The 16,102-nt window shown below is 47.5% G+C and overlaps 2 protein-coding genes across 2 annotated transcripts; both read left to right on the top strand.

The window, feature by feature from the left end:
* The first annotated feature begins 5,453 nt into the window (after positions 1–5,453).
* LOC127294378 (non-specific lipid-transfer protein 2B) lies at positions 5,454–6,206 on the top strand. The gene has a single exon (XM_051324183.2). The coding sequence runs from the start codon at positions 5,556–5,558 to the stop codon at positions 5,916–5,918; it is 363 nt and encodes a 120-aa protein (XP_051180143.1). The 5' UTR covers positions 5,454–5,555; the 3' UTR covers positions 5,919–6,206.
* Positions 6,207–15,305: 9,099 nt separating this feature from the next.
* On the top strand, positions 15,306–16,102 carry LOC127294377 (non-specific lipid-transfer protein 1). Its single transcript, XM_051324182.2, has one exon. It carries the CDS (start codon positions 15,410–15,412, stop codon positions 15,767–15,769), a length of 360 nt encoding a protein of 119 aa, XP_051180142.1. The 5' UTR covers positions 15,306–15,409; the 3' UTR covers positions 15,770–16,102.

Below are 16,102 nucleotides of genomic sequence, written 5' to 3'. Positions count from 1 at the left end.
GCATGGTAGACATCTCTGCCATTTGGCTTTGTAGCTCATCCTCCTTTTTCTTCTTCTCGGCATCATATGCCAAGAATCTAGATTTCATCTCTTTAACCGAAAGGTTAGAGTTTTCATCTAGACCCTCGAATAGTTTTTCCATCTCACTCTTAAGGCGGTGAAGCCCTTAATAAGAGTCCAGGCTCTGATACCAATTGAAAGTATAGAGATGGTAAACCTAGAGGGGGGGGGTGAATAGGTTTCTACAGATTTTAATCCTTTCTTTGCAATATTAGGCTTTGCGGAATATAAAGGTGAGCCTAATGCAAACTAGGTGAAGCAACATATATGAAGATACAACTATCTCGAGCACGAAGGCTCTCTTAGGCAGTTTAAATCACAAGTAAAGAGTTTGGTTAGAGATAACCGATAGCACGCGGAGACGAGGATGTATTCCCGTGTTCCCTTGCTTTGCAACAAGGTACGTCACGTTTGGAGGGGTGGAGGTCCCACGAAGGATTCCCCACGCCACGAAGGCTCACCCTATTCTCCGGAGCCTATCCCACGAAGGAATATCTCACTCACTTGTGGTAGACTTTGATGTAGCCTCCAAACCTTCACAATCTTGCCCGGAGCAAATCCACAGCCCGGATGCTTCCGGACTCCTCTTGCCCATCTAGGGTTTCCAAGGAACCCTAGGAAGCAAGCTTCTCGATGAATACAAGGGGGAATGAGATTTGGCTTGGTAGAACAGTAGATCGGGTCCTCCTCTAGTGATTCCCCGGAGGGATTTGAGTTTGGGTGGAGGAGGAGGGAGATCGGAGGCTTTTGGTGTTTCTAATAATGGAGTAAGAGAGAGAGCTCAAGAACAGCTTGTAGTGTATTGCCTAGCTGTTCAGAGGTAGGAGAAGACCTATTTATAGTGTTCTTCGAAATATGGCCGTTGGTCACTTGCCACCTCAGTTTTCCTCGACAAACCCGGTTGACCGGACCATAGACCGGACAGCCCGGTCGTGAGGCCGGTCGGACCGGACCAGCGACCGGATTCCCTTTGCGTCGTCCTGGAGCTCGTTCGGTTGGCGGCCGGTTGGCGCCCGGTCGACCGGACGGAGCGCCGGACTCGCCGGTCTGTAGTCCGGCTGACCGGGCGGCAACCGGATCTGCTGGCTCTTCGTTTGGAGCCCGGTTGGCGCCCGGTTGACCGGCCAGCACGCCGGACTGGCCGGTTGTTAGCCCGGTTGGACCGGGCTGCAGACCGGCTTTCTCCTGTAGACCCTTTTTGATTGTTGTCGAAGTGGGGGGTCTCCTTTAGCCTTCTTGTTCCTTTGATACACCATTTACGCCTCATTGCCTAATACCTGAGATTATCCTTATAAACATATTAGGCCAAATACTTTAGCACGGTGTCATCGTTACCAAAATAATGGATAAGGGTAAAATACCCTTACAGAGGCGGCGCAGGCGGCGGATCTAGCGGCGTTCTGCGCCCATGGCCCCGCTGCTGGCGAGGCCGCGGCGGCAGCAGCGTGGCAGGAGCAGCAGGGCGCCACCATTGCAGCGTCTGACGCCTCGACGGGACAGGAGGCGCGACGGTGCCGGTACCGGGCGGAGATGGAGCAGCGGTGGGTTGACGAGCGCCGGCGCCAGTGCGTTGAGCGGGATGCGCTGTACCGAGAACGGCGGTAGGCGATCGAGCGCCGGCGGCGGGAGTCGATCGAGCGCCAGCGGCAGCTGGCGGTTGAGGAGCGTCGGCAGCGGGAGGCGGCGCTGGCGGCGATCTAGGGGAGGCGGGAAGACCAGTTGGCGGCGGAGGCCGACGTGTTGGCGGCGGCGATGATGGAGGCGGCAACAGATGTGGAGGACGATGCGCCAATGGAGGAGGAGGAGGCCGAGGCGGAGGAGACCGAGGTGGAGGACGACGACGACGACGAGTTCGAGTGGTCCGACGACGACGGGCCGCACCCGGACGAGACGGCCGATCAGCAACGCGCGCTCGTCGAGTCTTTCGAGTCGGAGAAGAAGCTCCAGGACGACGCCCGTGCCCGCGAAGAGGCGCAGATTCTACGCGCCATCGAGCTCTCCCTCCAGGCGGCGCAGCAGGGGAGGGCGGAGGAGGACGCGCGGCGGGAACGGAGCCGTCGGGCCAACGCCGAACGCAAGGAGAGGAGGCGTGCGCAGGAGGAGTTGCGGCGTAGGGGAGGCGACGACGGGGCGGGGCCGTCGAATGCACCGCCGGGCGGTCAGTAGTGCAGGTTTAGATGAAATCTAGCCGTTTTCATTCAAACTTTGTAATATATAATCAAAATTGAATGAAAACCTTTATTTTCGTGCACCAAAATTCATTTGGGGCGGCGTTTGGGGGACGCGGCTGGGGAGCGATGTCCCCAAAGGCGGCACGAACAAAACACGTCCCCCAAACGCTCAATCCGGCGCGCTTTGGGGGACGGTTTGGGGGACGCGGCTGGAGATGCTCTCAGTGTTTCGAAGGTCCTCATAGGTGTAGGGTGTGCGTGTATGCGTTCATAGGGGTGAGTGTGCGCATGTATGTGAGCGTCTGCGTTTGTACTGTATTTTTCAAAAAAATAAAAAATCTAGAGCCTGGTCCACGGGATGTTGCGGTTCTCGTACGTGGAACAATCACACTGTGACAAAGCAAGTAGTACGTCTTCATCGGAAATTTTTGTTATCACAAAAATCCCCATCGTAGTATTAGTTAGGCCTCTCGATCCATCCATGTCGATCGTACAAGTAGTGGGGGTCCTCTACCATGCACGTGGCGTGCCGAGCCTCACCGGCGTTAATACGGGCTTGGCGGTTGGGTGGCAGAGGCACGGCTGATTGACGCCGACGTACGGCCGGCCGGACAGATGCATGCATGGACCATGCACCATGCCATGCCATGCCAATTGAGAGCAATTCCAATAGTATAGCCAACTGCTGGCTATAACAAGATGCCATATCATTTGTAGTTATCTTATAGCTAACATGTATAATAGTTGGCTACAAGAATGAAACACTTTACTAACATATGGCCTACCTTTCACTCTCACAAAGTGCTTAGGAGCACGTGCAAGAGCTGGCTATTGCATAGTAGCCCACCTCCCTTCTCTCTCCTCTTCTCTCTCCTCCAACTCATCTAAAATATATTATTCAATGTCTTATAGTCAGCTGACTGGACTCTATTGTACTTGCTCTGAGGAAGCTGCCACCGACACCATCGACTACCTCCGCTTGGAGATGCAGGCAATTTAGTAGTAACGTCTAGTGTAGATCGATCGATGGAGCGCGGGAGCCAAAAGTTCACTATCTACAGTGGAGTAAACCTTGGATGGTTCTTTCTTTCTTCGTGGGCGGTTGCAGGAATTGAAGAGCATTTGATGCATCCATGTGTTAATTAGATGATGGCTACTCCCACCTGCAAACTGCAAACAATATCATCAATGCAATTTCTTGACTCTCGATCAGCTAGAGTACTCCACTCCTTCTAGGGCCGGGCCTGCTGATCACTCAACATGTCCATGTTTCACTATATTTTTTCTAGTGCAAAAAAAAAAACCCCGACATATACATCAAAAAGATGCACACTAGGCTTACTAAAATGTGACCGATTTACTGCTAATTAGTATTCCGTTCAGGCCACTGTCTTTGAATGTAGTAAATTGGATATGGAATTGAATTAGATTGGAAATTTCAAATTCAAGATGGAAATGAATTGACTCCAATTTTAATTCTATGTTTGGGTGCGTTTGGAATTTGTTGATGGAATCAAAGGGTATATCCAATTCTAATTCCTGTTTGGATGTACAAACCACCGAATTTGATGTTTTGTCGAGTTTGGACAATATAAACTTATGTTCATGTATGAAAATAGTATGTACATATTATAATGTTTATATTTTTTTACGCATTATAATATTAAAATAATAGGAATAAGGTCTGAAAATTAAATTCGAAGAGGTTTCTTGGCAAATATTATCTGGTGTAACATCTCTAGTTTTTGATGCCTGCTTCTCTGAAGAAACGGCAAGCCTGATACTGTTGTTCGACGTGCAACCATGGTGGGATTCTGCAACATGCGCCCTACATAGCATCATAATATACATGTTCTACCACTGCATCATTATTGTCTGGTTAGGTTAATAGAGTAGAAAATCTGATGAACCATGTTGGAACCACATCGACTGAATAGAGACATACTACCTCGGGTCTGTTTTAATTGCCGCGGATGAACTAGTTAGATGGATGTTCTGAACTAAAACCCGCCTCGATTAAACGCGTCCGGAGGGAGTACTCCCTCCATACCGGATTAATGAGCAATTACGCACTTCGAGAAACAAATTTGACTATAAATTTGGTCAACAAAATATGAGATATATGGCACAAAAATTATACCATTGGATTTGTATTCAAAAAATGTTTCCAACAATATAATATTTGTGATGTATATTTGATATTTTGTTGACTAAATTAGTAGTCAAACTTATTTCTCGAAGTGCATAATTGCCGATTAATCTGGCATGGAGGGAGTACATGGAAAGTGAACTAGGCAGAGACAGGCAAAGTCGGTCGGGTGCATGGCAGGGGCAGGCCAGCGTGGTGACTGCCAGGGGATAGACTGGCGGAGCGAGGGCCACCGGTGCTAGCCCTATCGCCATCGGCGAGCATTCCGCACCGGCCCCCAATTCGCCAGCGATCTTCCACGACCTAGGGGTTGGGCAGATCGTGGGGATAAGGGAGAACGAGGATGGAGGGCGGGGAGGAGGGCCGACGAGGGCAGAGATGATGTCGGGAGGAGGGCACTGAGGACGGCGGTGGCCGGCGACTTATTCCTAGAAGGGTGCACTCACGGCTCAGCGGCACACCTCTGTTTGGTTCCTGTTTTGCTCGGGGCTAGACAAAGAATGATGTGTACCGCTTCGGGAGGCAATTCCAGGAAGATACGGAGGGCCAGACCTCCGAATTGGCCACTGAAGAAAAAGCTCCGGGCGGGTGGGGGCTGGAATTTGCCTCCCTTTCCACGCTCTAATTCCATTCCCATCCAAACAACAGAATTGATTGTCCGAATTCCAATTCCCTATTTCTCAGTCTATTTCCCTGCATCCAAACACACGGAAGGTTGTCTGAGATTTGTCTAAATTATCCAAATTTTAACAAATCTTAGACAATCTTCGTGAAACGGAGAGAATATAAGATATTCTAAGCGCGTGTTGGTGCGTAAGCAGCGTAAGTTCACTTATTTTGGTCTTATCTAGCCCATTTTGAAGTATGTAAAATGTTTTAGCGTAGTGGAGAAATAGATCCGCATATTTGTATTCTGTTCCAGCATCCAACCACTGCCGGATCGATGCACTTAATCCGGTCCCATGGATTAGCTAGGGCTCACCGACGACGACGATATGCTTGCTACGCCAGTAGACGACGCCATCGACCTCGTCTTCCTGTTCTCACTCGGATCCCCTATTTAAGCCCCTGCGTTTCCCTCGTATCCTCCTCACCCACCATCACTTGCTCCATCTAGCAAATCTAGCTACCTCATCTCCAGCCACACCCAGCTCACCACTAGCTCAACGTAGGAGATGGCCCGCTCTGCGGCAGCCCAGATCGTGGTGGTCGCCATTGTGGCGGCGATGCTCCTCTCGGCGCCTTACGCCGCCAACGCCGCCATCTCCTGTGGTCAGGTGAGCTCTGCCTTGAGCCCCTGCATGGCCTACGCTAAAGGCGGCGCCTCCCCGTCCGCGGGCTGCTGCAGCGGCGTCAAGAGCCTCGCCAACTCCGCCAAGAGCACCGCCGACAAGCGTGCCGCCTGCAACTGCCTCAAGAAATTGGTCGGCAGCATTAGCGGGATCAAGGCCGGTAACGCCGCCAGCATCCCCTCCAAATGTGGCGTCAGCATCCCCTACGCCATCAGCACCTCCGTCAACTGCAACAGCATCAACTGATGATATCCGCTACTCCGAGCCGGCGTCACAAACGTTTACACCTAGAATATATTATTTATACTGAATAAAAGCTCCGATCTCCCCGTGAGAGATCGAGAGGAGTACGAGCACTAGAGCCAGCCCTCCGTTTGGGCCGTGGCCGGCCACCATTGTATCAGTGTTTGATTGTTCATTTCTCTCCGTTTGAGGAGAATCTATCCAGAGTTTGCTCTGTATACCGTATTTATGCACTGCCAGCGTACGTAGTGTATGTCTGGATTAATATATTTATTCCGCTCTTTTCGTCAATTGCGTCCTTCTGAACATTCTTTCTGTTTGAAAATTTTGAGACACAAAGGGTTTATTTGCACGAAGTTGTAAAATTGGTCAAGTGGAAATAAAGAGGACAAAACATGTATCGCTTCTGCATGATTCTCAAAAAAAAAATTACTCCATCCGGTTTAAAATAATTAATAAAAAAATTAGACAATCATTTTGAATTCGAGTGAGTAATTAGATTACCTATCCGAGGAAAATAATCAGACAAACATCATCCTGTGCGTAGAGGAGAGGCCATGGTTGCTAGGTTTGTTAAAATGTAATAAAGTTGATTTAAGGTAGCTAGTTTCATTTAGGGTAGCTAGATTTGTTAGAAAGTGTGATCAATTAGGTTACAAATGGTTAGATGAATTGTTTAGATAATAGGTTAGATAAATTGTTTATATAATATTGGTTGGATGATTTTTCAAAAAAAAATATGAATTGGTTGTAAATTGTTTAAATGAATCGTTTATATCTTGAAAGTGGATGTGAATTGTTTAGATGGGGAGTTTTTGGTCAAAATTTGCTGGCATTCTAAATAAGTACCAATGTTTTTTCGAAACATACGTTTTGTCAAATTTCTAGAACCCAACCTTGGAGCAGGTGGCACGCCCATACGACTACTGAGGCTAAGACCATGCTCCCAAGTTTACGTGCCTAACGGGGGACTCTAGGGGATTTTAATAGAGGCTCCAAGAACTTTCTATCCAAGACGATATGCTTTAATTCATCATGTTGTGGCTGAGTTGTTCATAGTTGCGCCTAGAATATGTCTAATCAGTGTTTTTAATTTTTCTGCCCAGTTAATCCCTGTCTGGCAACGCGTGAAGTGCCACAAAAGCTCAAAATTGGCGACGATGAGGATACCATACTTGTGGGCCACGTAATCGTGAAAGGCCTGGTAGTCTGTTTTGTGTTTTTTCGCAAACAAAGCAGACCAAGCCTTTTTGAGTTGCCATCATTGGAGAGAATTCGCCTAAACGTACGTGTTTTAATCCATGGAGAGAGTCTTTTTGCTTAACAAACCTGACCACGAAAACATACAACATGCAGACTACAACGTACCCGAGTATTTCACTGGGGCCAGGCTGCTTGAGACTTATTTCACCGCCTTGCCCGATGCTGTGGTCAACGATGCTCTTACACCGTCTCAGTCTCCTATGGCCCTCGTCGTGGTTTCTGGGGATGTTGTACCAGCTAATATTATCGCCAAGCAGGTGGCTAGGTGTTGCTCTGATAGGCCTGGTTGGAAGTGGGAGGCTATTCCGTCGGATGAGCTCAAGTTTCTGATTTCAGTCCCTTCCTTCGAGGACCTCGACAGAGTGGATGGCATCCAGGTAGCCGTCCCTGGCTTTAGCGCTCCACCATGTCTATCTCGGCATGGCAGTCTGCGGAGGTACCGCATAAGTTTGAGTTACACACGGTATGGCTGCATGTTGACAGTGTTCCTCGTACACTAAGGCATTTCCTAGGGCTCTGGGCAGTGGGATCTCTTCTGGGGAAGACAGTTGATGTTGATTTGCTTAGCCTCAGACGCAGCGCAGTAGTCCGCATTCAGGTCGCCATGATAGATGCTAAGGTGCTTGAGAAGATCTCCGACTCCGGTAAAATTATAAAGACCGATGTGGTGGTCAAGCTAAGGCCTTTGAGTTTCGCTTTCGTAAGGAATCAGAGGACTATGTACCGGAGTCAGATTTTGTCCCTTTAGTTTGGGTTAAGAGAGACGATGCTGATGATGATGGTGATGGTAATGATGCCGCCGACGATGATGCTATGGACACTACAGAGACACATACATGACCGTCGTCCTCCGCTGCGCCTCAGGGGTCGGTAGGGGGAGTGGGGGCGATGTTCCCGGTGGGACTAGTTCGGCGGCATTCATGATCGCGGTCACCCCTTTTAGCCCCAACCCCCAGATGCCGAGAGCAAAGTAGATTGTCGCGGATTTGCGGGTTACGAGTCCTGAGCTTGAGGCGCGGACTGTGCATGGGAAGAGTCCGAGAGTATCGGCTGAGCACCTAAAGGAGGCGTTATCTTCGGTCTTGCCGCAATCGAAGCCCGCCGGCAATCCTTTGTTGGTGCGACCTGAGTTTGTGTCGCCGAGGTCGGATAGACCAGCTCGAGGACGTGTTTGTACCCTTGGGCGTGTGACGCCCGCAGCAGCTAGGAGGGCGACGTCGGCGCCTTCTCCGACCGTGACTCCATCGGATGCAGCGGCTCTCTCGCCGCCACTGGATGAGGCTGGGTCGGACGCCCCTGCTCCCCTTGCCTCGTCGGATGATATGCAGGGCGGCTCTCCCGTGCCAGCGGCGGACGCAGCTGGGCAGCAGCCCAGCTTTTCTTCTTCGTTGCTTGCAGGGAATCTCCATGTACATACGTACGGTGATGCTGCTGACCCTGCTGGGTGTTGCCGCTGCATGCAATGGGACGCTGCAGCTGCAGGGGCACCCGCGGATTTTCAGAGTAGGTGCTCAGCGCGCACCCCTATCTGCACCGTCTATATTGCATCAAGATCTGTGCTAGCTCTTTTTTTTCCTCTCAAACAACTTCTTATTTTTGTATCTCTCACACCACACAATTTTTGAAATTGAAATTTTCCAGATCACCTAAACATAACCACTAGAATGTAGGAAAAATATTTCGAATTTTTTATTTCATTAAGTATATATTTTTTTTAAAGAATTTATTTTGAATTTTAAAATAATTTGAAATTTAAAATTGCAGAGAAAATTGCAAACTATTTTTCCTCCATTCTATTTGTTATTTTTGAGTGACTTGTAAAAAAATAAAATCGAAATAATAAATAACTTGAAAGATACAAAAAAGACAAAATCAAAAAAGTGCAAGTGCACAGAGCGCACCTGCTCTATTCAACTTTTCCCCGGCCAGGTTGGATGACACCCAGGACGCGGGGCAGCCTCCAATTGCCCCGGCCAGCTCCAGGGCGGAAGGAGCTGGGCTGCAGCAGCTGTTGTCCTCCACGCCTTATGGAGTGCAGCCGTCCGCTGGTAGCCCTCCCTCGCCTTCGACCGCCGACGCGAAGGGCGCGGATGGTACGTCGGCTGCAAGTCCAGGGAGGGGGTCTACCTCGCCATACCCTTCCCCGGTGACGGCTGTTCGGGCGGATGCTGCTCTTGGGGATGGGATGGTGACCTCTCCTCCCCCTAAGGTCACCACCAGCCCACCGCCAAATGCTCGGTCCTTCAGACTCCGGTGCGGCGCAGTACGCGTCACGGACTCACCGCTGATGGTGCTTCGGTCACGGACGAGGACTCCATAGCCAAAGCCATGCGCCGCAAGGCAGCGGTGAATCTCGACAATGGAGGTATGAATGGTTCATCTAAATCCTTTTTATCTTTTTCTACACCTCAGGTGTCCGCTAATTTGAATAAAGTTGGCGTCTCCTTAGGTAGTTCTTTACACGCTATTTCTGTTTCGACTAAGACTCTCAAACATATGGATTTTGATAGACTAAAATGCACTCATGTGATTGAAAGTAAGTCGAACACCACTCCCAATATGGATGAGGATGATGAAGCGTACGCCATTTCGGATGGCCAGCTTCTCACCCACCTTGTTGGAGAGGTGTTAGAGGTGGGATCGGATGATGCGATGCTTGGTTCATGCTTCGAACTGAAAGCAACAGAACGCAAATCCAGATCCTCCAATATTAAAAAAATACTTGGCCTAATAAAAAGGCTATGGTGTCAAAATCTACTATAGTTTCCAAATGAATGACATGTTTAGAAATAGCAGAGGTCTACAAGACTTGGCTCAACATTTACACATTGTTGAATCCATTAGGGACTATGTTTTAGATTTTGTTGCCATCTCCGAGACCGTCAAACGAAATTACTCAACAAATTTTCTAAATCGCCTTTCAGGCGGGGAAGATTTTGATTGGGTATCTCGTCCGCCGCGGGGATGTTCTGGTGGCCTATTAATTGGAGTCCGAACTTCGACCATGGAAATTCTTGATAATTCGGGAGGTGATTTTCATATAAAACTCCACATCCGAAATAAATCAGATAATTTCATTTGGAGTTTGGTTTCGGTTTATGGGGCTGCACACGATACTTTTAAGCCTGCTTTCCTACGTGAGTTGGTTAATCTAGCAAAAGATAATCCATATCCTATCATTATAGGTGGTGATTTTAATTTGCTAAGATATCCCCATGAGAAGAGCAAAGGCAGATTCGATAACCATTGGCCTTTTTTGTTCAATGCTGTTATAGACAGTTTGGACTTAAGAGAGGTTGCAATGGCTGGAAGACAATTTACTTGGGCTAACAGTCTTCCAGAGCCCACTTACGAGAAATTGGATCGCGTACTCATGGACTCGGAGTGGGAACAAAAATTCCCCCTAGTCACTGTACGAGTTCTACCTCGTATTGAGCCTTTGTCGGATCATGCTCCTCTATTACTAACCTCTAGAACACCATCTCCTCAGCGTCGAAGACCGTTCAAATTCGAACTTGGTTGGATGCTTAGAGATGGTTTTGTAGACTTGGATAAGAACATATGGGAGCAACCAGTTGCTGGATCTACCCCCATCCAAAGGTGGAATTAAAAACTTCGGTCGCTACGGAGATACCTTGGTGGTTGGATGCTTAAGCAAGAGAAACTCTCTCTGTCATCGAGCATAGATGATCTAGAGGCAATCGCGGAAGTAAGGCCGCTGACTACGCAAGAAATTGACCTTAAAAGTCAATATAATGCGAAGCTAGCGGGTCTGCTGCGAGAAGATGAACTCAAATGGTACCAGAGATCCAAATCCCAATTCATTCTTCAAGGAGACTCGAATACGAGATACTTCCATAGTGTAGCCAATGGTCGGCACCGGAAGAAACTCATTCATTCTCTAACACAAGAAGAGGGTTTAATAGAGGGCCATGAGCAGCTTAAAGCATATATTACGACCTACTACAAAGGCTTATTCGGTGCTCCGGATGAATCAGAGGTGACCCTGGATTAGTCAAGAACCGATGATATCCCCCAGGTCTCTCCAGAAGAGAACGCCATTCTTACTAATCCTTAACAGAAGAGGAGGTGAGAAAGGCGGTCTTTCAAATGGAGCATAATAAAGCACCAGGACCTGATGGTTTTCCAGCGGAGTTCTATCAGAACTTCTGGGACATCATCAAGGTTGATTTGATGAGTTTATTCGCTCACCTTCATTCTGGGCAGCTGGAACTATTCCGAATCAACTTCGGGGAAATTATACTACTACCTAAAGTCAATGATGCGGAACGGATTCAACAATACAGACCTATATGCCTTCTAAATGTATGCTTCAAGATTTTCACCAAAGTGGCTACAATTAGACTAAATTATGTGGCTGACCATGTGGTGCGCCCCACTCAGACTGCGTTCATGCAAGGATGATATATCCTAGATGGAGTCATCACGCTGCATGAAACAATCCATGAGTTGCATCGCAAAAAGTTGAATGGGGTTATCCTTAAGATCGACTTTGAAAAAGCCTATGATAAAGTTAAATGGTCGTTCCTTCAGCAAACTCTCCGGATGAAAGGTTTTTCTGAGGAGTGGTGCGCTTTAATTAATAACTTTGTTTTTTGGAGGAAGTGTCGCCATCAAAGTCAATAATGACATTGGTATATACTTTCAAACAGAAAAAGGTTTAAGGCAAGGTGATCCCCTATCTCCAATGTTATTCAACATTGTGGCGGACATGTTGGCGATTTTAATTGAGCGTGCAAAAGTTGATGGTCAAATTGAAGGAGTGGTACCACACTTAGTTGATGGGGGTTTATCAATTCTTCAATACGCCGACGATACAATTATTTTTATGGATCATGACCTTGTAAAAGCTACAAACCTCAAGTTAATCTTGACAGCAATTGAGCAATTATGAGGGCTAAAAATAAACTTCCATAAGAGTGATTTTTTTTGTTTTGGCGAGGCCCAAGACGAGGCCAGCCTATATGCCGAATTATTCGGATGTGGGCTAGGTAGTTTTCCACTTAGCTATCTGGGCATTCCGGTCCACCATCGGAGGCTTACACTTGCTGAATGGAAACTCGTTGAGGAAAGACTACAGAAACGGCTTAGTAGCTGGAAAGGCAAACTCCTATCTCTAGGGGGAAGATTGGTACTCATTAATTCAGTACTTACGAATATGGTACTCTATATGATTTCCTTCTTCCAGTTGCCTAAAGGAGTCTTGCATAGATTGGATTACTTCCGATCAACATTCTTTTGGCAAGGAGATTGTGAGAAGAAAAAATATCGGTTGACAAAATGGAATGTTGTTTGCCGTCCAAAAGATCAAGGTGGCCTTGGTGTTCATGATCTTGAAGTTAAGAACAGAACTTTGCTAGGTAAATGGCTAGCTCGGTTACTAACTGGGGATGGTGTATGGCAGGAGCTGTTGCGAAGGAAGTATTGTGGCTCAAATGCAATCTCTCAGGTTATATGGAAACCGGGGGACTCGCATTTTTGGGCCGGCATCATGGCAACGAAGAAATACTTCTTCCCTTTTGGTTCATTTTCCATTAGAGATGGGTCGGAGATAAGGTTCTGGGAGGACAAATGGTTGGGACCAACCACACTCCGAGAACAATATCCTGCCTTGTACAATATAGTGCGTCATAAACATGATACCTTACAAAAGGTGATGGAAACATCACCTCCGAATATGACGTTCAGGCGTGACCTCGTTGGACCTCGTTTGGTTTCTTGGAATGAGCTAATACAAAGATTAGCTTCAGTCCAGTTATTACAAGGCTCAGACGAGTTCCGATGGAGCCTAACCAAAAACGGAGTATTCACAGTTGGGTCAATGTATAAGGCTTTAATTGAACCTATTTAGCCGGTTGTAAATAACAAATCAATTTGGAAGATGAAGATTCCCTTGAAAACCAAGGTTTTTTGCTTGGTACCTTCGGCGGGGTGTGATTCTTACTAAGGATAACTTTGTAAAGTGGAATTGGCATGGTTGTACGAAGTGTGTTTTCTATCACGAAGAGGAGACAATAAAACACCTTTTTTCAATTGCCAGTTTGCGAGATCTATATGGTCCATCATTCAGATAGGCTCTACCCTATACCCACCAAAAAGCATTGCAAATATTTTTGGCAATTGGCTTAATGGAGTGGATTCTAGGTTTAAAGTTCTTATCAGAGTGGGAGCGATTGCCATTATATGGTCGCTTTGGCTATGTAGAAATAACAAGGTTTTTGATAACAAAAATTCGTCTCTTATGCAGGTCATCTACAGGTCTATAGCTTTCCTCCGTTTATGGTCGTCGCTTCAGCGCCTGGAGGACCACGACCTCTTTATGGAGGTGTCTACACGGTTGGAGGAAACGGCCAAGGATTTTACTACCCAACATGGGTGGCTGCATAATCGAAAAATATTATCTCCAAACGTCTAGGATTTTGTTTTAGTTCCAGATCAAATCTTTTTTGTGTTTTTCTTTTATCACTGTGTGCGAACTTGAGCGGCTGTGTGCATCCCAGTTATGCAGAGGCCGGGTGTCCCCGAGTTGTCCTTGTCATGATATATGGTGCTATTTTCTTTTTCAAGAACCCGCACAAGAACCGCGCATCATTGTATATGTATATTGTACTAAAGGGCAACTCACTTCATTTTTCTCATAATTTTGAGCCTTCCTAACAACTGACCCTATTGTGTCACGTGTTTCTCCGAATGGTTTGATTTCCGTGAATATTTTTTTTGTGTGCACTTTGGGTGCTCTTGGCATTTTTTGGGAGGCTAGACCACAGTTCTACGTGCTTTTCCCGCCTGAGATTTTGCTCGCTTTTGTTCGACTGGTGTGTCTATAGCTGAACTGGTCGGAACCATGATGGACCATCCTAGCATGGTGCCCAATGCTTTTGCACAATCTATCACCGTTTTGGCTGTATTTTGTATTCCCTCAGCGTGTCCCTCCCGAACCATCCAACTACTCTGGTGTCAATCCCTTGTGACCGTGGTGGAGTATTCTGGAAACTCCTCCCCTGCTTTCAATTTATCCCCCCTTCCCATCCAGTCCTACCATAGGAGGAGGTGACATCATGCAACTCCTGACACATACTCCCTCCTCCAAGCGCACCAAGCCGCTTCCATGCTAGTTAAGCTTGAAATAAGATTGATCCAATTTATGAGGGAAATTGGAAAGAAAACCATACAACTCTCGGTTACAAAGAGGGAAACCAAGAAAAAGAAACTTCCTGCAACGACATGACACAACCGAACTTGTCCATACCCAAGCCAAAAATGGAGAGGATCCGCAACACGTAGCAAATGGTCGCGTCACAACTGATGCTAGTAGCTTCCAGAAACGACTATGACTCCTAGCAACTGATACCCACAAGTGTAGGGGATCATTGTAATCTTCGATGTTTAAGCATTACTATCGATCCCACGATGAGTTGAAGTTTTTTAAGTATTTTATTCTATCCAATTATATGTCCTCACAACTCTAAGATTGGATGTATAAATGCATTTGTGAGAATGTACACATATCAAAATAGGGATGTATATGTGATTTGATCGGTTTTTTTTTCCATTATCGTATATTCGTATGTACCATTTTTTTTTTGACGGATTAGAAGCGGATCGCATATTGAAAATGGAAATGAAGTGAATTGGGACTGAAAAAAATTAATCGGATATTGCATTATTAGGTTACCAAACCATGGAAACAAAAATAATTAATAAAACAAGTTTAAATAAAAGAAATACTCCACGTACTACCACTTTTAACTCACTGAAGTAGTAACTACCTTCACCATAGTCAAAGATTACTTGTGCTCACATTTAAGACACCATCTATCTGTATGGTGAAGGTAGTACTGTCTAGACCAATTATTCTGCCGCTAATCGATCACCCGGTCGCCGAATAGCTACGTCCATCCGTCCAGCCATGCGCTCGCGCACGACAGCGAACTACCTCCCAAACGCAGTAACCCCTCGTCTGCCAACCGATTGATCGACATGGCCAAGCCGACGGTCCATAGATGTACACGCATTACTAGACACCATGCCCGGCCCCAATAGATTAATGTTTCGATGCGATGCATCTTCCTCGGAACCCCTATTTAAGCTCCTACGTCCCCTCGTATCCTCCTCACCACCATCACTCGCTCCACCCAGCAAAGCTAGCTTCCATACATCGATCCTGCAGCTTGCTACAGGGAGTAGATTGAGTAGCTAGCTAGCTCAAGATGGCCCGTTCTACAGCTGCTCAGCTCGTGGTGGTGGCCATGGTGGCAACGATGCTCCTCGCCGCTCCTTACACCGCCGACGCCCTCACCTGTGGTCAGGTGAACTCTGCCTTGAGCCCCTGCCTGGCCTACGCTCGTGGCACCGCCAACTCCCCGTCCGGGGGCTGCTGCAACGGCGTCAGGTCGCTCGCCCGCGCCGCACAGAGCACCGCCGACAAGCGCACCGCGTGCAACTGCCTCAAGACCGTGGCCAGGAGCAGCGGGGTCAAGGCCGGCAACGCAGCCAGCATCCCGTCCAAGTGCGGCGTCAGCATCCCCTACACCATCAGCACCTCCTTCAACTGCAACAGCATCCGCTGATGAGTCGCGACACCACACTTGCGCCATCATTGTGGCCTAGCTCGATCGATTGACCTTGTGTTGAGTCGATCGAGTTGAGGTCACACCACATATATTTACATATACTAAGTATATATACTGTCATACTGAATAAAGGATGCGAGGTCCATATGTGAGAGAGGAGTCGTACGTGTACGTCGACCCGGCTCTCGGTGGACGGTCGTGGCTGTATCGGGTAGTGTTTCCTTGTTCCTTTCGCTCCCCTTGAGGAGACACGAGAGTTTGTACCATATGTCTACTGTCAGTGTACACGGTGTTGCGGATTATATATACTATTCAGCTCATTTTGGAAAA

This window comes from Lolium perenne, chromosome 4, assembly GCF_019359855.2.
Source record: "Lolium perenne isolate Kyuss_39 chromosome 4, Kyuss_2.0, whole genome shotgun sequence".
NCBI lineage: Eukaryota > Viridiplantae > Streptophyta > Magnoliopsida > Poales > Poaceae > Lolium > Lolium perenne.
Note: the sequence above shows the minus strand (reverse complement) of the source record. Positions and strands in the feature narration are given on the sequence as shown.

Coding starts and splice junctions, on each gene's coding strand:
- LOC127294377 (XM_051324182.2), top strand. CDS start 15,410: ATGGCCCGTTCTACAGCTGCTCAGCTCGTGGTGGTGGCCATGGTGGCA.
- LOC127294378 (XM_051324183.2), top strand. CDS start 5,556: ATGGCCCGCTCTGCGGCAGCCCAGATCGTGGTGGTCGCCATTGTGGCG.